This window comes from Pleurodeles waltl, chromosome 3_2, assembly GCF_031143425.1.
Source record: "Pleurodeles waltl isolate 20211129_DDA chromosome 3_2, aPleWal1.hap1.20221129, whole genome shotgun sequence".
Taxonomy (NCBI): Eukaryota; Metazoa; Chordata; class Amphibia; order Caudata; family Salamandridae; genus Pleurodeles; species Pleurodeles waltl.
This window is the reverse complement of record NC_090441.1, coordinates 126,786,074-126,811,080: the sequence shown is the minus strand read 5'-3', so window position 1 is coordinate 126,811,080 and position 25,007 is coordinate 126,786,074. Positions and strand designations below refer to the sequence as shown.

Below are 25,007 nucleotides of genomic sequence, written 5' to 3'. Positions count from 1 at the left end.
GCCTCCTCAGGGGGTCCGTGACTGCTCAGAAAATGAAATAATATTAACAGATTAATAAAGTATATATCAATAAAGTGGCTAAATGTACAATTGAAAATTTTAAAACATACTGGTAATATCAAAGAATCTGAAATGGCAGGCTAAAAGTTAAATTAGTATCCTCAGATTGATTCATGAGGGCAGTGCAGAGGCATCAAACATAATATAGCATGATAGTTTGGACGATGTGTGGCTTCAATTGAATTTAGAAAAGCTCCAACCTTCCTATTAAAATTACATTTTTCATTTATATTTGTTTGCAAATTAAAAAATGTGTTATCATTTGTGTATTTGTTTGATGAATTCTTGTTTCTGTATTTTTTGTATATTGCTTTGCGTTTCAAGTCCTTGACAATGTTTAGGCCAGGGTCCCCGACTTCCAGTAATGACTCAATGGGGTGGTCCTCAGATTCCAATAATTATTTAGTGGTGGTCGCCGGGTTCCAGTAATGATAAAGTGGAGTCTACAGAAGTCAAAAGGTTGGGAACCAGTGCTTTAGAGTAATACGAATCTAGCCTTAAATACCTCTTAACGTAACATATATGTTTCACAATCATTATGTCAGACCTGCTGCCTTTACCTAAAAGTTTCATACTAAACAATCAGGCCTTTGACTTTTATCACTGACTTGTCACAATAACCAACACAGATCTTATATGTTGGTTTTAAGCTTTCCTACAAGGCAGCCGTCAGGTATACAGTACTATTAGAAATGTTTGCAAAATTACAGTTGTCTAAACAATGTGATATACCTGCTTATCGAGCCTATAATAGTTTACTACTGTGCAAATCTTCTAAACCTGTGGTTTGTTCAAATGGCTTACTAAAACCCTTGCACACTAAAGTAATCTGCGAGAATCGGTGTAACAAAACCAACTTAGGCGTATTGTTTTGAGTGTAAGCTTTTCCTCAAGGAAAATGTTTCTCAAGCTAATCCTCGCATCAGGGACTTCAGGGGTCAAGTCAGTTGCAAACACTGCAAAGTTGGCAATTTCAAATGCAAGGGCGACAGTCCTTTTGGTGACTTGCAAGGGGAAGAGCTCAGCCTCAAACAGGTGGTACACCCCACACCACTGAGTCACTCTTCATGTCAACAAAACCTCTCACATACAACACCTGTGGGAGGAAGAATAAAGAAACTTCTTTCAGACGTGAAGGGAGATAACAGACAATTGGATCGTAAACATCATAAAATATGGATATTGCTTAGAACCTTTAAAAACACCACCAGCAATGGGACCAATAAAAAAGATCCTTTCAAAAGAAGAAACATCATGTCTACTCAAGGAAGCATACGAGTTGCTGCAGAAGGAGGCATTAGAAAAAGTGCCCAAAAGGGAAGAAAATCAGGGGGACTGCTCAGCATATTTCCTAATACCGAAATCAGATGATACCTGTGTCCAATTCATTACTTAAGGTTTATAAACAAGTTCATAAAGACACAAAAATTCAAAATGACTGCTCTGCAGGACGTTATCCCACAGATCCAAATAGGAGACTATATGGCAACCATAGACCTCAAGGATGCTTATTTGCACATCGCAGTGAATCACAAGCACAACAAATTCTTGAGATTTGTAGCCAACAAAAATATTACCATTTCAAGGTACTAGTTTTCAGAAATAAAGTGTCCTCTAAGGTTATTTACAAAATGCTTAGGAGTTGTAGCTGCATACTTAAGAACACAAGGAATTCAAGTCTGCTGTTACCTAGACGATAAGTTGGACAGAGCAAGTTCACTGTACAAATTCAAAAACGATATTCAAAATGTCATAACAGTACTATTTATTCTATTTTTCAATAAATACAGAAAAAACATCAACAAAGCCAGAGAAAGAGAAGGTCTTTCTAGGAGCCAAATTAAACAAAATAGAGGAGAAAGCTCATACTTCTGAAAAGAGGGTAACGTCAAACATCAAGAAACTCACCTATTCCACCAGAGACCTTGTCTAACAGTGAGGACTGCGGGGAAATCTTTGAGAAGATGGCCTAATGCATCTCGCTCACCCCAGATGAGAGCAGTTCAAGAATGGCTACAAAGCATATGGTCACAAGCTACAGGGAGTTGGAAAGAGCTAGCAGTTGTCACACAAACAATCAGAGAGAGATGGCGTGGTGTAACAGAACACAGTTAACAGCAGGAAGAACGTTTACCCAACCAACTCCTTCAGTGACCATTACTGTGATGCCTCATGTAAGGTTTGGTGATCACTCAATGTAAGAGGTGTATGGAAGGAACAAGAAGCAGTTCAATACATGAATGTACTGAAATTAAAAACTGTGTTCCTAGCCTTGAAAGCCTTTCTGAAAGAGCTTTGGAGAAAAACAATGATCCAAACAGACAATAATACAATGTTTTATATCAACATACAAGGGGGAACCCATTCATTTGCCCTATCAAAACTAGCACAACAAATTTGGAAATGGGCAAATCAGAGTCAAATTTACCTGCCAGCAATTCATGTTCCAGGAAGACCACGTCTATGCAGACAATCAACAACTACCCACGAGTGGAAACTCAATCAGTCAGTACTCAAGGAAAAATTCAAAAGTTAGGGCACATCAAAACACGAAATGCTAAAACTTTTGCATCCAGACAGCCACATCACCAATCAGTATGGAATGCTCTGTTGATAATTTGGTCAAGGATATTTGCATACACTTACCACCCCCCCCCCCCCCCCCCCCCCGATACCTCTGATACACAGGGTAATAAACAAATGCAAACAGGACAAAATTACGCTAATTCTTATTGCCCGCAGTGGGCAAGACAGACTTGGTACTCGAAACTGATAGAAATAGCAAAAGGAAATATTCAGAAATTGCCAAAATCACACAACTTTCTGTCAGTAAACAAGGGGCAACTTCTCTATCCAGAACCGGAAATATTAAGTCTAGCAGCATGGCTTCTGAAAACTTAGAATTTGGCCACCTGCACCTACCAAAAATCACAAGGGTAGTGCTCAGAGAAGCCAGAAGGCCAACTACAAGAAAAGGTTATAGGACTACATGGGAATGATGCTCTCAGTGTTGTAAAAGTTGGGGTCTACTAGACCAAAACATAAAAAACTTTACAATACTAAAGTATCTCACTTATCTTCTAGATTGCAAGTTAACATGCTTTATGAAAAGTACATGTTCGATGGCATCTGTCGCTGTAGATACGCATGTTTTGCAATAGCTCGCCATCTGGTGTTGGGCCGGAGTGTTACAAGTTGTTTTTCTTCGAAGAAGTCTTTCGAGTCACTGGACCGAGTGACTCCTCCTTTTGTCTCCATTGCGCATGGGCGTCGACTCCATCTTCGATTGTTTTTTTTCCGCCATCGGGTTCGGACGTGTTCCTGTCGCTCCGAGTTTCGGAACGGAGAATTAGCTAATTTCGGAAGATTTTCTTCGGTATTGTTGCGTTCGGGATCGGCGTACTTAGATTCAACACCGCATCGAAGATCGAAGAGCTCCGGTGCCCTTCGGGGTAGTTTTTCGATTCCCCCGTCGGGGCCTGGTCGGCCCGACCGCGTGCTGAAGAACGCCGATGGAACGGACCCCGTTCCGTTTCTGCCCCAAATGCCACAATAAATACCCCTATACAGACCAACACTTGGTCTGTAACCTGTGCCTGTCACCTGAGCACAGTGAAGACACCTGTGAGGCCTGTCGTGCGTTCCGGTCCCGAAAGACACTCCGAGACCGTCGAGCCAGAAGACTTCAGATGGCGTCCGCGCCGACAGCCCACCGAGAGTTCGAGGAGCAGGAAGAGGAAGGTACCTTCTCGATCCAAGAATCGGACTCCGAAGGATTCGACGATACACAAACCGTGAGTAAGACGTCGAAAACCACACAAAGGAAGATTTACAAGGCCCAGGGGATGCCACTGCCATCAGGCCATGGCTCCACCCATAAATTCGGTGACCGACCGTCGGCACCGAAAAAGGCCCAAACAGTGCTGAGATCATCCGACTCCGGTCGAGACATCGGCACGCAGCCTTCTCGGGACCGAGAAAGTGCTGGAGACAAGCCTCGACACCGAGATGCCGGTGTGGACACGGCTCGACGCCGAGAGGTTTCGGCCCCGAAAAAGAAAAAAGTCACCTCGGAGCCGAAAAAACACGCAGACAGGGTTTCGGTGCCGAAAAAAACTGCAAGCGACCCAGCTTCAGGCTCTTATACAGAAGAGCACTCGCTAACCTCCCAAATGCAAAAGCATAGGTTTGAGGAAGAGCTACAATCAACTGATGTGGACCATACGCAAAAGCGTATCTTCATACAGCAGGGGACAGGAAAAATAAGCACCCTTCCCCCCATTAGAAGAAAGAGAAGGTTGGAGTTCCAAACTGAACAGACACCACAACCAAAAGTGGTGAAAAGAGTTACCCCACCACCCTCTCCTCCGCCCGTGATTAACGTCTCACCAGCACGAACTCCATCACACTCCCCAGCTCACACCACCATAAGCCAGGGTGACCAAGATCAAGACGCATGGGACCTATACGACGCCCCAGTGTCAGATAACAGTCCGGAGGCATACCCTACGAAGCCATCTCCACCAGAAGACAGCACCGCGTATTCTCAAGTGGTGGCTAGAGCAGCACAATTTCACAACGTAAGCCTCCACTCAGAACAGGTCGAGGATGATTTTTTATTCAACACACTCTCCTCCACCCACAGCTCATACCAAAGCCTGCCTATGCTCCCTGGTATGCTCCGGCACGCGAAAGAAATCTTTAAGGAGCCGGTCAAAAGTAGGGCAATCACACCAAGGGTGGAAAAAAAGTATAAGGCGCCTCCTACAGACCCGGTTTTCATCACTACACAGCTGCCACCAGACTCTGTCGTTGTAGGAGCAGCTAGGAAAAGGGCCAACTCTCACACATCTGGAGATGCACCACCCCCAGATAAAGAAAGCCGCAAGTTCGATGCAGCTGGTAAAAGAGTCGCAGCACAAGCTGCAAACCAGTGGCGCATCGCGAACTCCCAGGCACTACTTGCGCGCTATGACAGAGCCCACTGGGACGAGATGCAACATCTCATTGAACATCTGCCCAAGGACTTACAAAATAGGGCAAAACAAGTGGTTGAGGAGGGACAGACCATTTCCAACAACCAGATCCGCTCCTCCATGGACGCTGCAGATACAGCTGCATGGACAATTAATACATCTGTAACTATCAGAAGGCATGCATGGCTCCGAACGTCTGGATTTAAACCAGAGATTCAACAAGCAGTTCTCAATATGCCTTTTAATGAAAAAGAACTGTTCGGTCCAGAAGTGGACACAGCGATTCAGAAACTCAAAAAAGATACGGACACTGCCAAAGCCATGGGCGCACTCTACTCCCCGCAGAGCAGAGGGAATTACAGCACATTCCGTAAAACACCCTTTCGAGGGGGGTTTCGGGGTCAGAGCACACAAGCCAGCACCTCACAAGCAACACCGTCCAGTTACCAGGGACAGTATAGAGGAGGTTTTCGGGGACAATATAGAGGAGGGCAATTCCCTAGAAATAGAGGAAGATTTCAGAGCCCCAAAACCCCTACTACTAAACAGTGACTCACATGTCACTCACCCCCTCCACACAACACCAGTGGGGGGAAGAATAAGTCATTATTACAAAGCATGGGAGGAAATCACTACAGACACTTGGGTTCTAGCAATTATCCAACATGGTTATTGCATAGAATTTCTACAATTCCCTCCAAACATACCACCAAAAGCACAAAATTTGACAACACACCATTCCAATCTCCTGGAGATAGAAGTGCAGGCACTATTGCAAAAGAATGCAATCGAATTAGTGCCAAACACACAAATAAACACAGGAGTTTACTCACTGTACTTTCTGATACCAAAGAAGGACAAAACGCTGAGACCAATCCTAGACCTCAGAGTAGTGAACACTTTCATCAAATCAGACCACTTTCACATGGTCACACTACAAGAAGTATTGCCATTGCTAAAACTACACGACTACATGGCAACTTTAGACCTCAAGGATGCTTATTTCCATATACCAATACACCCATCGCACAGGAAATACCTAAGGTTTGTATTCAAGGGAATACATTACCAATTCAAGGTACTGCCTTTCGGATTAACAACCGCACCAAGAGTCTTTACCAAATGTCTAGCGGTAGTCGCTGCACACATAAGAAGGCAGCAAATACATGTGTTCCCATATCTAGACGACTGGCTAATCAAGGCCCATTCGTTAATACAGTGCTCAAATCACACAAATCATATCATACAAACCCTCTTCAAACTAGGGTTCACCGTCAATTTCACAAAATCCAAAATTCTGCCGCGCAAGGTACAACAATACCTGGGAGCCATAATAGACACATCAAAAGGAGTAGCCACTCCAAGTCCACAAAGAATTCGAAATTTCAACACCATCATACAACGCATGTATCCAACACAAAGGATACACGCAAAGATGGTACTACAACTCCTAGGCATGATGTCTTCATGCATAGCCATTGTCCCAAACGCAAGACTGCACATGAGGCCCTTACAACAGTGCCTAGCATCACAATGGTCACAAGCACAGGGTCACCTTCTAGATCTGGTGTTAATAGACCGCCAAACTTACCTCTCGCTTCTGTGGTGGAACAACATAAATTTAAACAAAGGGCGGCCTTTCCAAGACCCAGTGCCACAATACGTAATAACAACAGATGCTTCCATGACAGGGTGGGGAGCACACCTCGATCAACACAGCATACAAGGACAATGGAACGTACATCAAACAACACTGCATATAAATCACCTAGAACTTCTAGCAGTTTTTCAAGCACTAAAAGCTTTCCAACCAATAATAGTTCACAAATACATTCTCGTCAAAACAGACAACATGACAACAATGTATTATCTAAACAAGCAAGGGGGGACGCACTCCACGCAGTTAAGCCTGCTAGCACAAAAGATTTGGCGTTGGGCAATTCACAACCAAATTCGCCTAATAGCACAATTTATACCAGGGATCCAAAATCAACTCGCAGACAATCTCTCTCGAGATCACCAACAGGTCCACGAATGGGAAATTCACCCCCAAATTCTGAACACTTATTTCAAACTCTGGGGAACACCTCAGATAGACTTGTTTGCGACAAGGGAGAACGCAAAATGCCAAAACTTTGCATCCAGATACCCACACAAACAGTCCCAAGGCAATGCCCTATGGATGAACTGGTCAGGGATATTTGCTTACGCTTTTCCTCCTCTCCCTCTCCTTCCTTACCTGGTAAACAAACTCAGTCAAAACAAACTCAAACTCATATTGATAGCACCAACTTGGGCAAGGCAACCCTGGTACACAACGCTGCTAGACCTATCAGTAGTACCCTGCATCAAATTGCCCAACAGGCCAGATCTGTTGACACAGCACAACCAAAAGATCAGACACCCAGATCCAGCATCGCTGAATCTAGCAATCTGGCTCCTGAAATCCTAGAATTCGGGCACTTACAACTTACCCAAGAATGTATGGAAGTCATAAAACAAGCCAGAAGGCCATCCACCAGGCACTGCTATGCAAGTAAATGGAAGAGGTTTGTTTGCTACTGCCATATTAATCAAATACAACCATTACACACAACTCCAGAACATGTAGTGGGTTACTTGCTTCACTTACAAAAATCTAACCTGGCTTTCTCTTCCATTAAAATACACCTTGCAGCAATATCTGCATACCTGCAGACTACCTATTCAACTTCCCTATATAAGATACCAGTCATTAAAGCATTCATGGAGGGCCTTAGGAGAATTATACCACCAAGAACACCACCTGTTCCTTCATGGAACCTAAATGTTGTCCTAACTAGACTTATGGGTCCACCTTTTGAACCCATGCACTCCTGCGACATACAGTTCCTAACCTGGAAGGTGGCATTTCTCATCGCCATTACTTCCCTAAGAAGAGTAAACGAGATTCAGGCGTTTACAATACAGGAACCTTTTATACAACTACACAAGAATAAGGTCGTCCTAAGGACCAATCCTAAATTTTTGCCAAAGGTTATTTCACCGTTCCATCTAAATCAAACAGTGGAACTTCCAGTGTTCTTTCCACAGCCAGATACCGTAGCTGAAAGGGCACTACATACATTAGATGTCAAAAGAGCATTGATGTATTACATTGACAGAACAAAAAACATCAGAAAGACTAAACAACTATTTATTGCATTTCAAAAACCTCATGCAGGAAACCCAATATCAAAACAAGGTATAGCCAGATGGATAGTTAAATGCATCCAAATCTGCTACCTTAAAGCTAAACGACAGCTGCCCATTACACCAAGGGCACACTCAACCAGAAAGAAAGGTGCTACCATGGCCTTTCTAGGAAACATCCCAATGCAAGAAATATGTAAGGCAGCCACATGGTCTACGCCTCACACATTCACCAAGCACTACTGTGTAGACGTGTTATCCGCACAACAAGCCACAGTAGGTCAAGCCGTATTAAGAACATTATTTCAGACTACTTCCACTACTACAGGCTGATCCACCGCTTTTGGGGAGATAACTGCTTACTAGTCTATGCAAAACATGCGTATCTACAGCGACAGATGCCATCGAACTGAAAATGTCACTTACCCAGTGTACATCTGTTCGTGGCATCAGTCGCTGTAGATTCGCATGTGCCCACCCGCCTCCCCGGGAGCCTGTAGCAGTTTGGAAGTTACCTTCAATTATTTATATATGTATCATCTCAACCTTAAATAGGTGCATACTTAGTCACTCCATTGCATGGGCACTATTACTACAATTCAACTCCTACCTCACCCTCTGCGGGGAAAAACAATCGAAGATGGAGTCGACGCCCATGCGCAATGGAGACAAAAGGAGGAGTCACTCGGTCCCGTGACTCGAAAGACTTCTTCGAAGAAAAACAACTTGTAACACTCCGGCCCAACACCAGATGGCGAGCTATTGCAAAACATGCGAATCTACTGCGACTGATGCCACGAACAGATGTACACTGGGTAAGTGACATTTTCATTAGCTGCCACTGTGGCTTATACAAGAGGACACTTAGGAAGTCTCTTTAGCTCTCCAGTAATAACATTTTTTAGAGGGAGCAAAAATAATAGTCTCAAATTTTCACATAAATCAGTCAATTCAAATCCCAAGTTCTTTCCAAGAACCTAAAAACCATGCTGAAAGAGCACTGTACACATTTCATGCTAGAAGGACAATCGTACTTTATAGAAATAACAAAAACAATCGGGAAAACAAAACAATTATTTGTTTTCTTCACAGAAAATAATAAAGGTAACCAGGCACCAAAGGAACTATTGGAAAATGGATTTGCCAAACTATTCAATTATCTCACTCAAGTGCAGGAGCGCGCCATTAGGTTATAATCCAAGAGCGCATTCAACACACAAAAAAGAAGCAACAGTAGTCTTTCTTGCAAATACACAATGCAGGGTATTAGTATGGCAGTGACCTGGTCATCTGCACATACATTCACAAAACATTATTGCATAGACATTCAAATGAACATAGAAGCTGAAGTTGGACAAAAGGTATTGAAACATGTATTTACTTATTTAAGGTCATCTTCATCCCAATCTCTTCAACAGTAAAATACAGCTACAAAATCAATGCACACCATGTGAATCCAACAAATATTCACTCTGCAAAACGAAATAGGTTCTTACGTCTAAATGTAGTTTTGCAGCTTGAAGAATTTTCTGGAAAAAGAACTACTACTACTACTGAGGAGTATTCCAGTCCCATCCACTAGATGTCGGAATAGTGCACAGCATGTGAATCCAGGAAATTCTTCAAGATGCCAAACTACAGCTTCAGGTGGACTGTTTTGTTAGTCAGTCCTCAGCTCAACTTTAAGACCTGGGTCACACTCTACTGTTTAAATTGCTACAAACATGAAAAAGCATTGTCAAAGCCCATAGCTCTCCTTGCTGACCAATACTTTTGAATGGCAAGAAAGGCAGGATAGCACGGCTGCCCCGAGCGGTCATGTTGTTCCATTGGCACATGCATTGACAGAATAGTGACCTTTCTCAAAAACAGGAGAGAGCGAGATATCTAGCTGCTGGCTTGCACAGTTGGAAACCAGATAACCTGGAGTCCATCCAGAATTTCTCGCTTGTCCAGCTTTTGTGATCCTAGGCAACATTCTTTTCTTCATTCTTCTTGCCTCGTATCTCCAGTTTAAACAGTGTATTTTTGGCGTGTGTTGCACCTTGCAGTGATACCCCATTTCTGAGATACTGGTAGCACATCCACAGAGAATTTACAATGCCCCTCATTTGATTTTTGCACTACACATGCACCAATGTTCCACAAGTGAAACATGCAAAACATTCATAATGCACCTCCAGGCTTACCAACAATATGCATAGCTATCCAGCCTTAGCTGTCAAAGCTGAGACATTCACACATTGCTAAAAGTAAAGGTTCATCTCAGGCTGACTTCTAAAATGCCTTGTCAGCACTGCACTTGACCTGAATGAACTCTCAAAAAGCACCTCTGTTCATAGTTGCAATTTCCCTTTGGAAATTCCTTTAAGACTTTCATCAGTTGAGATAAACTGGACTGGTTAATGTCCACCTTTACCCCTCATTTAACTTGGTTTCTAGACCTTCCTTGGGAGGGTTTGGTTTGTTTGCTTAACTCAAGGCTAATAGAAGCATTCTACTCCCTCTGCCCCCACCACCAACACCCTAAAAGGTTGGACGACCCAGATTTAAAAGCATCCTCCTGTAAGGACGCTGCATTCAAATAAGGAAGTTCTTTGTAATTTCATTGTTAAAATCTGTTCAGTCCCACCAGGTTTTGCATTCAGGTTTCAGACCATTTGGAAGAGGCAGGATGAGCGAGGAAAATACCTCAAAAGTGGTACAGGTAGACTTAGTCCTTGTTTTCTCTCTCACCCAATCCTGTTGGAGCACACGTAAGCTGTCCATGTTGGAAAACCTGGGTACCAGGTGAGACATTTGTTTGGGTGCAGATGTTCTGCTTGAAGAGGCAGAACTTATGAGAGTCTCCTTCAGAGTTAGTCAAACGAGCGCATCTTTTGAAGAGTCATTTCTGAGATTATTTCCAACCAGCATAATGCACGTGTTGAGCTAGTGGCCATATTTGAAGTCATATGTGCAATAATTGACAGCTCTCTGGAGACTGGACTATTTCTCAAACCTTTATTGCGATTATCTGTGATTTGTCGGATTAGTGTTGCATCTTTATTATGATGCGTCGATGCCTCTGTCCCCAGCGTGTAACAGAACTGTAGGTAGTACCATAAATTAGGGCCAAACCTCACCTAGCAATGAGTCTTTCTCGGTTTGAGCTTTCAGGTATTTAGCACCTCAGAGATGGACACATTGCTGCACGTAGCCTTCTTCAAAGGGATTCCTTGCTAATTGCATGCCACGTTCTGCCCTGATGATCTGTTCATTTACCTGTCATCACCTGTATTGAAGATGACCGCAGTTTAAATCTATGCACCACACAGCTCCCACACCCCCTTTTTATCAAGATATATTCCCGTCCATTGCAAGCCAAAAAGCAGAAGGCGTGGATGCACATTGTGAATGGGAAACATCCATGCTTTAGCTTCAGCGATAAAGTGCACTATCACCTTCAGGATATTGGCACAGTGCACATTTCTCCATGCACAGTGTTATGTTCTCTTTGAAGGTGTGAGTTGGAAATGAAACGGATCTTGTATTTGTTGTAGTTTCTTTCTGCTTTCCTTGTATCTGGTCCAGATGCACAGCAGCTGACTGCTCTGTATTTCCAGATGTTCGGCAAAGACTGGGAAAGAGATCGAGATCGCCAGACATGAGCAGGTCGCCCAGTGCTCGTCGGGAACCATTGACTGATGTGCACAGCAGACTAGGCATTCCAAAGCAAGATGGCAAGAACCTGTATTCTGAGGTCAAAGAAAAGAGATCAGGTCTGTATGCTGCTATGTATATGAAGTGCTGTAATAATGTTACAATTAATCTCTGAACATTCTATAAAGGCTGCAATCTGATTCTGCTAAAACTAATTTTGACACTTTACCTGAGTACTGGATTCACTTCTTAAAAACATACTTCTTAGCAATGACATTGAAGAGCGAATCTTCAGAACCAGAATCATAGTCCCTATTTACAAAAAAGGAGATCATTATGTTGATTATCTATGATTCTAAATTTTAAATAATATTCAACGTAATGGACACTGGTAGGAAGAAATTGACCAAAGTGGTGCTGGTGCATTTCCAAGTTTGGGTGAGAACCGAGTGAATGGTAAGCCAGATACTTAGGGATTTCAGTGAGGGACTTGACAGTCAACGATACATGTTCCATTATCTGATTCACAGCATATGGAGCCTTTCTGGGGTTTTGTCTGTGTTTGACCCGTTATGCGGGGAAACACTTTGATTCAGACTGATAGGAGTTTCCATGAGAAAATGTTGGGTCTGGAATGTCGTGAAGGATCCTCCAACACAGATTTCTTTGCTGAAAATGACAGATTGGCTTCTAAATTTTGAGTTTGCATGGACATTCTGAGATGTGCACCTTTTAGCTGAAGAGCAACTGCATTTGTTGTCAGAAGATCCACAAGAACCCGAGAATGTGCCCAGAATCTGTGCTACCTCTTTATTTTAGCTAAATCTGGTTTGTAAATTTTATCTACAGAATTTCATTTGGTTGCTGTTTTTGCCATTCACAAGTAATTCACAGGCATTTTTATACAATTCCAAGGATTAAAGATCTCTTAAGAGTACTTCAGAAAGGATGTTCTCCCTATTATGCGAACCATGCAACCTTAGCCACCGAACATATCCTTGTCAAATGTAATGTGGCCTCCAAATTAAACCTCTTCAAAACTTGATTGTATGCCCACATGTTTTTTTCACAAGGAAAGGTTACTTCACAGTTCGAATATGAAATGAGCCGGGGTCTGAGTATATCCTACTAGAGATATTTTAAAATCAAACCTTTCGGAATTAGGAGTTTATCCACATTAACATTGCACCAATATAATATGAAATAAATCACATTTTGTTTAAGTAGGTACTGTCGGAAGGGTTTTTGGCACCTTGAAACTGTGGTCTGTTCTATTACTGGAAAAACACCCACTGCTACCCTGTTGAGTGGTGTCACAATTTCTGAGACACATTTGGCAGCAACCGCAGCACATAGCTGTGTTGGCGTGGATACCAGGGTAGTTGCAAACTTCCTTTCTCTAGGGTCTCCCTCCTCCATTCTTTGGGGCAGTGTTCTTCTACTATTCTGCTGCATGTGAATATCAAAACTAGTTCCAAGATAAAATCAGGAGAAAAGATGATTTTTTCTCAATAAAGATCTTTGTCAGTCCGTCAGGTAGTAATCAACTGCCTAAGTAATCGTTCAGGGCCAGCATACATAATTCTTGAATTAAGATGCTCAGGCTTCTCTTAGCCTGAATCACCATTTCCAGTCTATTGTGTTTTCTGCAACAGTCAGTCTGTTATTTTTGCCAAAATTAACAGAGCTAACATGAAGTAAAATGAAAATAAGGGACAAAGCTTTGCCTTTTATAGTCATATTTATTTTCCATGATTTTTTTTTAAAACAGAAAAATTTACAGTTTGCAGTGTGGGCTAGGCTCGTGCTTATATTCTGTTTACGATTTAAAATAAAGCACCCATGATTTATCACCAGAATAATAAAGTCCTTGTTCAAAAGCACTCTCAGAAGGAAAGGTATAACAAAGAAAGCTGCAAGTCACCCGCCCACCACCAGCAGCAGCAGCTGCAAAACTTTTACAGTAAAAACATAATAAACTACATGTATAATTGTTTTATAGCAAAAGGCGCAGGCCATGGGGGCTGTGACGACGAAGGGGGAGTGCACAGCACCCCCCTCAGTGCGCATGTATGTTTGGTCGGCTGTTTCGGGCCGGCCAAACACACATGTGCACTGGGCTCTCTCCAACCCAGCAACGCAGGCACTGTGTTGCTGGGTTGGAGACAGCAGGCAGAGACTCACTCTGCGTCGGAGCTTGAAAGCAACGTTAGGATTGGATGCAGGGCAGGCTGCCTGCATTCGACGAGTGGATCGGAGTGGCGAGGCGTGGCGCAAAAGGTAAGTTTTTTTGGTTTATTATTATAATGTTTTTTTTTTTTTTTGTCATGCACCTCCTCCCTCCAAAGCCCTCTCCACACGCCACCATGCCCATTTGCCCTCCCGCGAGCCGCCACTTTGCACGTCTGCAGTGACGACTGGAGGCAAACAGGTTATCTTTGACCTCCCATCTGCTGAGGCTTTTCCACTTCCAGAGCTAAGCCCTTTTATTATTGTTTGGGGGCACTTAAAGCTTAAGCTTTAACAATAACCATGGACATTTTTTCACAAATGGTATCCTGGCTGAGTTTGAGTCCTTTTTAATGACATAGGATATTCAGAAGGTACCCAGAGTTTGTGAATTCCGCCGGAGGCAACTGAGAAAATAGCCTAATGTAGCAAACTTGTGCTGTTGAGTTTTGTTTGGGAAAAGTGGTTTGCAAGAAAGCTTTCTTTTTTTTAATAACTAAAATGGCCTCAACAAAATGCTTGAATATGCTAAGATCATTATCTTTCCAGGACGAACAGAGCTGTAAAACGAAAAAACTTTAGTTTTTCATGTTTTTCTCCTGTTCATACCTATAGTTCCCTTTCTAACAGTCCCTCCCCGCACAGATTGGTACTCCCTCTCTCCTTTTTCAGGGCACTGATTAAAGTGGTTTCACTTTCTTTACTGTGATGTCCATGCGCTGTGTGTGCTGCATGTCACAGTGAACCCTGGACGCAAGCGGAGTTTTTCCCTCATGTCAAGGCTTCAGGGTCTTTTTTTGTTTTGTGTTTTTTTCTACAGAAATAAAGCGGCAGACTTGAATGATTCGCTAACCTTATTGAAGTGGTTAAAGGTAGTTAATTCCAAAATTGTCAAATGCTTTAAATATTTATGACTAGAAACAGTTATCTGTTTGACACCGACTGCATAACAGCTCCATGAATTTGTGGCTGAGATTTTCGAGACAAACACCAACCGGGGACAGAGGATATAAGTCCTGGAGAAGTCACAAAAGCTAGGCAAAACCCAAAGCTTATCCTTGAAGATGGGCTAAATACAGAAAGTTCAGGCAAAACCAGTTTGCAGAGCCGTTTGGAGGCCAGCAGTTGTCCGCATCCCTAATTATTCACCTTAAACATACACGTAAAAAGAATGCAAGCGACTGACAGTGGATAGACTTACTGCGAGCGTCCTATCATCACCTTTTGGTTTTACTTTTTTTAATTGAGCATAGCAGCGCTGCTTTTTCCGACGTGTCATCTATTTGGGCTTTTAACCACGCCCACCTCATGCCCATCACTATCACTCGTTCGTGGGCTTGCCCTTCAAAAATCCTTAATCATTGGTAAATGCTTTACAGTTGTTCCTCCTTGGGGCGGTTTGGTTACCGCGTTGGACATCGACCCTGTTACATGGATAATTGCACTTTTGCCGATACGTTTGACTGCAAGCAAACTTCTTTTTGCTTTTGTGTGTCTCCTTCATGCTTATGGTGTGGCTCTTTGAATCGGCTCACTTATGTGAAACTGTTTTACTTTTCATTTTCAATTTCTGTGGCAAGAAAAGTCTGGTTAGGAGTTTACAACACCAATAGCTCTAACTAGAGCAAATGCGAGACCCTTTGCCTGTTTTTACAATGCAGCTGAGGCCTCTGTGCCTGTTAAAGCAAACAGCTTCTGTTTACACCTTCATGTGCTGTCTCACTGCTGATTGATTCTGACAGGAGTGAAACACAAAGTTCTAAAGAGTTTGAGATGCACAAGGTTGATCCTTCCACTTGAAACCAACACTGATAAGAGAGCCCTTGGAGTGTTGAGAGTTAGGCCTTGTGTGGTAATCGATGGAAAACCCTTTTAAGCTTCATTACTAGAGGCTCTGTTAGCATAGCTGCGAAAAGGCATGAGCCAGCTCTGTTCCTGCAAGGCAACAGTAAAAACGTAGACTTTGTCGCCCACATAGAAATCCGTCTGACAAATGCTGCTGACAATTTATTTACAAAGCAAAGGACTGTTGTATAAAAAAAACTGTATTTTTGTGAGCCTTCCAAAATCTGCTAAAGTCCAGTGACGCAAATACTGTGCAGCATGTCAATTATAGTTGGTATGACATGTTTCAATGCTTTGAGTGGATTCTTTTATAGATCTAGTTTTTGCTTTGTCATTTTCCATTAAACTGTGATGGAGTCAGCTAAGATGTATTGTGAGGATGATATATGAGAGTATTGAGAATCCTTTATGCATCGACTAATGCATTCTTTTCCTAGACTTATTTAAACTTCAGAAAATATATATTCTGGTGACTGCTTTTAACAGCAGATTCCTCACATTTACAATATAACCAAGCTTCAAACTAGATCTGGAAAATCTTCGCAGCAGTGCTCCTGTACCCCACTAAGTGTCATGGTGGTGCTTTGCAGTGACTTAGTTCTGCCCCAAAGGCAAAAGAGCAAAGCTACATATATTTGATCTGGAGCTCTGCTCCCATTTTTCCCATTAGATTGATGAAACTTTTTTTCTCAAACAGTGCCTCCTCATGAACCCAAAGGCTATACGTGACCATGTTTCCGAACATCGGAAGAAACCATGCAAGTCCCACTCCTGCGCTTCCATCAAGAGCACAGACTCATTTCTATACTTACACGATCCTCTTTTCGGTCAAAGTCTTCTGGCAAATCAAAGTCAAAAGCAAAACTGAAGCAGAATAAACCAGAATAAAGCAGAATAAGACCAAGCTGGGCTTGTCCACATCCCACCATTATGTATCGTCAGAGAAACCACAAGGGCATCAAGGTACAACTTAGTCTTGCATCTAATCGCCCATTGAGGAGTTAATCCCTCAATTGGTCCCATTCTGCAATCTCACAGGCGTGGACAGTGGTTCAGGATAGGCCTGGACTGTTTTCAGCGCTAGTGCTTACTAGCGCTCCTCAAGTGTACACAAAAGTGATGGCAGTAGTGCTGCACATCTTTGGAATTTGGGGATTATAGTTTTGCAACATGAATCCTTTCCTGGATTCACATGCTGTGCGTCAATTACTCCATCTAATGGTTTGGGCCGGAGTCATATTTTGTACATATGTCTTTCTCTTTTTTTTTGTGTGTGAGCGTCGTCAACCACCATTTGGAGGTAAGTTAATTCCTTGTGTGACGTCAAATGGCGCAACAGGAGTTCCTGTGTCTCGCCACCGTCTTTCAATTCTTTTTCCTCCCATCGGGTCTGGAAGCACACCAGTGGAGCTCTGAAGAATCTTCAAGGATCTGCATTGAAGGCAAAGAAAAAGGGCAGTGAAAAGCACCAAAAATCAACAGAGGCCACGAGGAACATCGAAAGCTGGGAGGAGTGCTCCCCTCAGGGGAGTAAGGGGGTGGTGGATGGGCACCCCATTGCTGGAGTACATATGGCCGTAGAATGCAGAGGAGAGAGACAGATGAGGGATATGGAGAACACCCTGCATACATTCTGTCCAAACTGCCACCACAAGTTCTTGCAAAGGAATCCACACGAGGTCTGTAACTTGGGTCTTCCTACAAATCAGAACCCTGAAGACCGCACAGCCTGCGCCAAATTCTTATCTAAGACTTTCAAGGCCCAGAATGAAGCAGCGACTCTCACATCACACCATGGCCGGCACTGAGAAACCGCAAGAATCCCTGAGGGACCTGGGTCTCTCCAGCGACATCAAACAAAACATTGAAGAAGCTGAGCTGACAGAGGGAGGAGAGCTGGATGCGTATGGGAGCATTGTTGACGTTGAAAAAGCAGAAGCCGCGAGGAAAGCAACTAGGGATGCCAAAAAGAAAAAGGGAACAAAAGACCCCTGAAGGCTACCTCGGCATTGGCCAAAGGTCAAGACAAACACAAAGAGCCACACTGGCTCAGACTAGAAGACACCAATGAGGGCAAGCCTTCGAAACAAGCCTTGACGCCAGCAGGCGCAAAGTAAGTGCCAAAGGAAAGGGCCAGGGAAGCAAAGGTCATGGAGCGGATTGCCTTGAAGAGGAAGCCCTCCTTAACGACTGACTCTGAAGCACTCGCTCGAAGTTAAAAGGAAAAGATGCCAACTCGAGGGTGAAATGGCATTGCTCCTGCAGCAAACGTAATTTGACGACTCCCTCAAGATCTTTTGTATCCCAGTGAAACCCTTTGAGCCGAGGCATCTGGGAAAAGATTTTCTGGACATCAAGGCACGAGGAGGAAAGGTCCAGCAGGGCAGAGATGCAGAGCCACTTCAAAAAAGAGTCACAGGATCTCAATGCCAAATCCTCCGATAGAGGAGTCAACAGCTACCCTTTCAGGCCCTCACCTCCATTCGATCTGTCCATGTACAATGGACTAATCAAGAGGGCGTCGGGCACATATGGGTCCAGCTGGAGGAAGAAAGGGAGGAATCATGCTTTCTCCTTGAAACTCTGATGCCATCTCAGAAGGTGAAACCGTCCCTACCCATGCTCCCCAGCATTATGGACCAGGGCAAGGAAGTCTCTAAGGAACCCTACTGCTAGGGCGATTACTCCTCAAGCAGAGAAGAAGTATAAACATTCTACTGAAGATCCCCACAGTCTTTGGTTATAAACATGTCACTCACAGGAGGGGCTCTCTTCGGGACTGCTGTGGAATAACTCCAGCAAATTAAGAAAGAGAACAAAAAGGCTAAGGCCTTACATTTCAGAGGGTCCAACAGTAGCCCATCATACAGAGCAGGTTTCTCATCAACCCAGCGACAACGCAAGCAGCAGAGCTTCTACCAAAAGGTTGCATAGCAACCTGCTCAGCAACAGTGGCGACACCCGTATAGACTGCCTTTTTGCGGAAAGCCTAGAGGCAGCTGCCAACCTACGAGAGAAGGAACTACCATCTGATCCAGACAACCAACAACGCCGCCCTATAACACTAGTGGGAGGGGGTGAATAGGAGGATTCCTCCAAGAGTGCAGGTCAGTCGCCACAGACAATGCAAAGTGTCATCAGAACGCTTCAAAACCTCGGGTTTACTATAAACCGAGACAGGTCGTCAACACTCTTGGAGAGCATGAAAGTGTTCCTGGGGCCAGCATGGGACTCAAGGACAGCGCAGGCATACCCAGCTCTCAAGAGAGCATCAGCAATTGCAGAGCAAACTCTTGTCTACTGCATGAGGACTGTCATAACGCTGATAAGTATGATGGCTTCAAGCAATCCGCTCATACCATTTGCAAGAATACACATGCAACCCATACAAGAATGGAATTGCAACGGATAGTCACAAGCCACGGGAAGCTGGGAGGATTTAGTGGTTGTCACATCAAGGATTTAGAAGGAGATAGAATGGTGGAACCTGACGAACATGAGTGTAGGGAGACCATTTAAGTTACCAACAGTGACTATAACAACAGATAAGTCCCACAAGGGCTGGGGAGCGTACACGGGGAATCTGAAGATCAGAGGTCTCTGGAGCCCTGTGCAACACATATACTATCTGGAACTAAATATGTTCTTCCTAGCTCTGAAAGCCTTTCAAGCACAGGTGAAGGGACGGATAGTGATTATTCAGACGGACAACACAACGCTTATGTTCTACCTCAACAAGCGGAGGGAACAAAGTCATTCCCACTGTTAAAACTAGCACAGAAGATATGGAAGTGGGCAGTTCAACGGAACACAACCCTGTTAATAAAACACCTTCCCACAGTAGCGGACAGACTGAGCAAGCAAGAAAATACCTCATACGAAAGGGAGATAAAGCAGGAAGTGCTGGATAGTGTTCAGACTGTGATGAACACCAAACATAAATCTGTTTGCAACCCCGGAAAACACAAAATGCCTAAAAATTGCATCCAGGTTTCTACACTACAAGTCAATGCCCTGTCGAACTGGTCAGGGAGATTTGCCTACGCCTTTCCACCAATCCTGTGATCCCAAGAGTTCTGGACAAGACCAGACCACCAGTAATGTTGCTCATGCTAATAGGCCCACAATGGACTAGACAGACATGGTACTCAGATCTACTAGAGATGTCCAAAGGACAAATCATACCAATGAAGGGAATTAAGGACCTGTTAACAATGCCGAACAGGGAAGTGTGTCACCCAGAGCCAGCCACACTCAACCTACCAGATGGCTCCTGAATACACCTCTAACTGCCCCCTAGGACAATGGAAATCCTGAAGGAGGCAAGAAAACAGAGCACCATAAACTGCTACACAGCCAAGTGGACCAGATACAGCCATTGGTGCAGACAAAGAAACATTAGAGACAAGAACAGAACAGAGAAAACAGAAAAACTTACTTTACGCTCCTGCTAGACTGTGTCCTAACCTACGCATCACTAAAGGTCCACCTGGCCGCCATAGTTGCATAGACATGGGGAACAACAGAGAAAAGCCTTTTCACACTACCAGTAATGAAAAGATTCCTGGAAGGATGAAAGACTGTGGCGCCACTAAGAGCAGCACCAGCGCCAATGTGGAGCCAGAACATAATGCTCACACAACTCATGGCAGAGCCATTTGAACCAATGTACAAGACGGAATTGAAGTTCCTAACCCTAAAGGCAGTATTCCTAATAGCCATCACATCAGTCCACAGGGTCAGCGAGCTGCAAGCACTGGCAATCCTAGAACCATACCTTCAAAACCAAAAGGACAAAGTTGTCCTGAGAATGAACCCACAGTTCCTACCAAAGGTAGTATCACCTTCCCACGTCAGCCAGAACGTCCAACTGCCAGCCTTCTTTCAGGACCCAAAGACTCAAGCAGAGAGGGCACTTCATACCTTGGACATGCAAAGAGCACTCATTCACTACCTACAGGAGACGAATGCTATACGGAAGGGGAACTAGTATTTTGTCTCCTTTGCCAGGGCTAACAGCGGTACACCAGTAACCAAATGGACAATTGCATGATGAATAGTGGAAACTACCAAAACATGCTGTGCAAGGGTGGGAAAGCTCCAGGCCACACTCAACCAGGAAGACAGGCGCAACGCTATCATTCCTGGCAAACATACCTCTTGCAAACATCTGCATGGCTGCAACCTGGGCATCCCCACACACCTTCACAAAAAACACTACTATGTGCACATCCATTTGAACAGGGAAGCACAGGAGGGACAAAAAGTACTACCACACCTGTTTTCCAGTTCTCCCACATTGTAACCCAGCCTTCCCAGAGAACCAAATACTGCTGCATAATCATATGCACAGCATGTGAATCCAGAACATGATTCGTGCTGCAAAACAAAAGGGTTACGTACAGGTAGGAGTATTTTTGCAGCCTGTAGAGTTTTCTGAATTCACATGTGAACATCCTGCCTCCCCAGGAATGGGGGTAAAGCAAACCGTCGAGGAGGACTACTATTCGAGACGAGAGGAAGTTTAAAAAAAAAAAAAAAAAAAAAATAGAAAAGAAGGGCAGAGGAGAGAGAAAAACTAATCTGAAGATGGTTACTACACACAGGAACTTGCTGAGCACCATCTGATGTTACAGAAAGAATGGACTTCCCACCAAATTGTGGTTGAAGGCACCCACACACAGGGAAAAAAAAGAGAAAGACAGAAGGACGAAACACGATTCCAGACCCAACCACTAGATGGCAGAATTAATGCACAGCTTGCGAGTCCAGAAAACACTACAGGCTGCAAAACGAGGCATTCTGGTAAGTAACTATTTTGTTTTCCCCTACCTTAATGACTGGCTGACCACCTTCAGATGATGGCAAATCTCTTGTCTTTGTTGAGGTTCACTGTCAACGTGCCAAAATCAAACCAGACTTCTTTGCAGAGGCTTTCTTTCATAGGAGTTGTCTTGGATATGGTGCAGTTCAGTGCATTCCCTCTGTCACATGTCCAAGTCATTTGAGCTATTATCCTGATGTTTCATCCTCAATTTGGGTCACAGTAACGGGGATTATAATGCTTATTGGCCTTTTGGCCTCTTGCAATCTGCTTGTGCCTATGCCAGGTGGCATATGCAAGCTTTATTGGCATATGCAAGCTTTATAGTCCAATCTGAAGTCTGAGTGGCCTTAGCATAAAGGAAACCTGTTGGATTGTATCAAGCGCTTTGGAGAAAAATGCAACAGATGTGCAATGGTAGCTGCTCACCTGCAGTTGGACCAGCGGCAGACCCTTCTATGCTTTGCCAAAGTTGATGGTAGTTGACGGATTCATCATTGCTGGGTTGCAAAGGTCATCGGGGGAGATCAGAGGAACCTGGTCCCAAGCGGAAACACATCAATCTGTTGGAGTTGTGGAGCCTTCGCCTGTCGGTGAAGGCCTTCCTACTCTTCATCAAGATAAAGCTGGCACAGGTTCTCACAAACACCACCACAGCTATGTGGCAGTGCAACAAACAGAGCGGACTGCGGTCCTGGGTCTTGTACCAAGAGGATTTACGCTTCTGAAGATGACTGGAGTGTCAGACCATCTCCAAGATCATGAAATACTTGGCGGCATCTACAAACTCAGCTGGCAACACCTGGTGGATCATGAATTGCTGTTACATCCAGAGTTGGCACCTGCCATCTTCCAGTTGTGAGAAGTACCCTGGTAGATCTTTTTGCTGCCATCAAAGCACGGTATCAAAACTTGAGCATGCTGAGTTCCCAAGAAAGCTCGCTCTCTCAAGCTCATTCCGGTCAAGAGTGGAGAACAGGACTCCTTTATGGTTTTCTGCCTCTGCCTCACCTTCCCACAGTTCAGAGGGTCAGGAACAGTTGGACCCTATTCTTCCTAAAGGCTCCGGATTGGACCAGGAGTGTGAAGAACCTTTAACTTCTGGACACGAGCAGCTGTCTTCTGATCAGGCTCACGCTTCGGGTGGATCTTATGTCTCAGCTGTAAAGCAGAATTCTGCCCCTGGGCCAGCACAACCTACAGTTCATGCATAGAGATTGAGCATCAGCAGCTGACTGTGTTTGACTTAGTAGGTGGTTGTTGTCATTGCTGCAAGTCGTTCTTCCACATCGTTTATTTATGTCGGTGCTGAGACAAATTTCGCCTTTTGTGGGCCGCCTTGCAGGCAAAACCATTGCATGCGTTATTATTTTGGGTTTTGTCTCTGGCCCAGGAAGGACACCATGTGGGCACCATTAAAGGTTATTTGTTGCCCCTTTCTACTTTTTTCCATTTGCCCGACCAGCCATCTTTGTTTAAATCACATGCTGTGATGAGATTTATAAAAGTATGTATTTTAACATTTTAGACAGCAAGTCAATATTACAAAACATATGATGATGACATTCAGCAACTCCAAAGTCCGTTTACAATGAAAATTACAGTACGCTCTGTTTTCAAAGGGTGTAATTACGGAACTGTGGGAAGATGGGGCAGGGAACGGTAGGTCTGTTATATCAGGATGACCAAACAAAATATATCAATCAGCCAAGGAGGGGATCCTGGAATCCTAGCCAGGATGAAGAAACGTTTACAGGAAAAGCAAGACGTCCAGTACCATCCGCACCAATGCAGGTCCTTCAGTCAGCCCAGCACATCCGCACACTCCCCTTCTACTACATCCCACATTCTTTGTCATACATACACCCGCCCTGAATGAGTGTGGGTCACCCATATGCAACTGTAAGCCCCAGTCACAGTCCGAAGAGGGAGGTCCCTGATATGATCATCTGTCTCCTCACCATGTTTGCCTCCTATACGGTCATCCATTTCGTCCCATATATCAAGGTCTCTCTCCACATAGTCATCCATACAGACTCTACGGAGTCGCACTTACTCCGCAATGGGCCATTCCAGTAAATATTTTTGCCATTTATCGGGGATGCCACCTGTACCCAGTGAATGGCTATCCGACACCTGACAAGTAGCAGGGATAGGAGAGCGAATCTGTGTCCCTTCTTTTGACCTTCCCTAGGGAGGGGCAGGAGGCCCAGAAGGCAGTGTTTGTCAGGACCCCTGGTATCTGGGCAACTGAGGTCACCACAATTGTCCAGCTTCCTGCAGTCCCATGTAACGTGGGTAAAGCTGGCTCGATATACCCCGCATCGCATGCAATCAGCTGTGAGGGTAGGGTATATCCACCTCAGGTGCTGAGGAGTCAAATACGCCCTGCGAAGGTGCTAGAATTGCATGAGCTTAAACTTAGCATTATTTGCTGTCTCTCTTACCTGTGACCTAGCCCTCTGCCATTACCCATCGGTTAAGGGGGTATCAAGGTCATTGTCCTAATTAGGACAACACTTAGCCATACTGGCTAGCCTGTCCCCCTTCAGAACCGCATAAATTCAGGGAAAAGGCCCCTCTATGACTTTGGGTCCAGTATGACTCGCAATGCTTCAGACTCTTCTGGCTTGTCCAGATATCCGGTCCATATATCGCAGAGCATGCAAGGGAGAGATGCATACTGTAAAAATTGTCATGGGGCAACCCCAAACAGCTCACCCACCTCTGCAAGAGTAATAAATGTACCATTTCGATAGGTCTCCTGCGATTCGGCAGTTTCCTTCAATTTAGGATGTTACGTTCATGTAGTCTTTAAGGTGTAAAAAGGGCTTGAGCCACCGGAGTAGGAGCATATTCGCGTATGGTTCATGTTTTAGTATATAATTCACTCCCCTCTCCTAGGCTAAAGTTACCTGTGCCACTATAAACTGTGCTCTTCGGGACCGTGCGCCCTCGCTCCCCCGTCAGGAGCTTTGGGAGACAGGTTTAAGGTGTTGATCCCGTTAGCAGCCTTTTTTCCCAATTGGATTCATCCTCATACCACAGGCTGCATATTGAAGTAGCCATGCAAAGTAATACATCTGGAGGTCTGGTAGTCCCAGACCTCACTGCTCTTAGTCCAGTTTCAGAGTCTCCAGTTTTACTCTGCTGCATTTATCTGCCCAGACCAGAGACACCAGGATCCCATCCAGATGTCAGAGCAATGTTGATGGTAGCATATAAAAGAAGTTCTGCATCATGTATAGGCATCTCCGTAA

At 44.2% G+C, this 25,007-nt stretch overlaps 1 protein-coding gene across 1 annotated transcript in view; it reads left to right on the top strand.

Annotated features, from left to right (window-relative positions):
- Positions 1-25,007, top strand: part of NCBP3 (nuclear cap binding subunit 3) — a 228,117-nt gene that overhangs the window by 188,840 nt on the left and 14,270 nt on the right. The window contains exon 12 of the mRNA XM_069226975.1: positions 11,813-11,968. Within this exon, the coding sequence (XP_069083076.1) occupies positions 11,813-11,968 (156 nt within the window). The remainder of the gene's footprint in view (positions 1-11,812; positions 11,969-25,007) is intronic.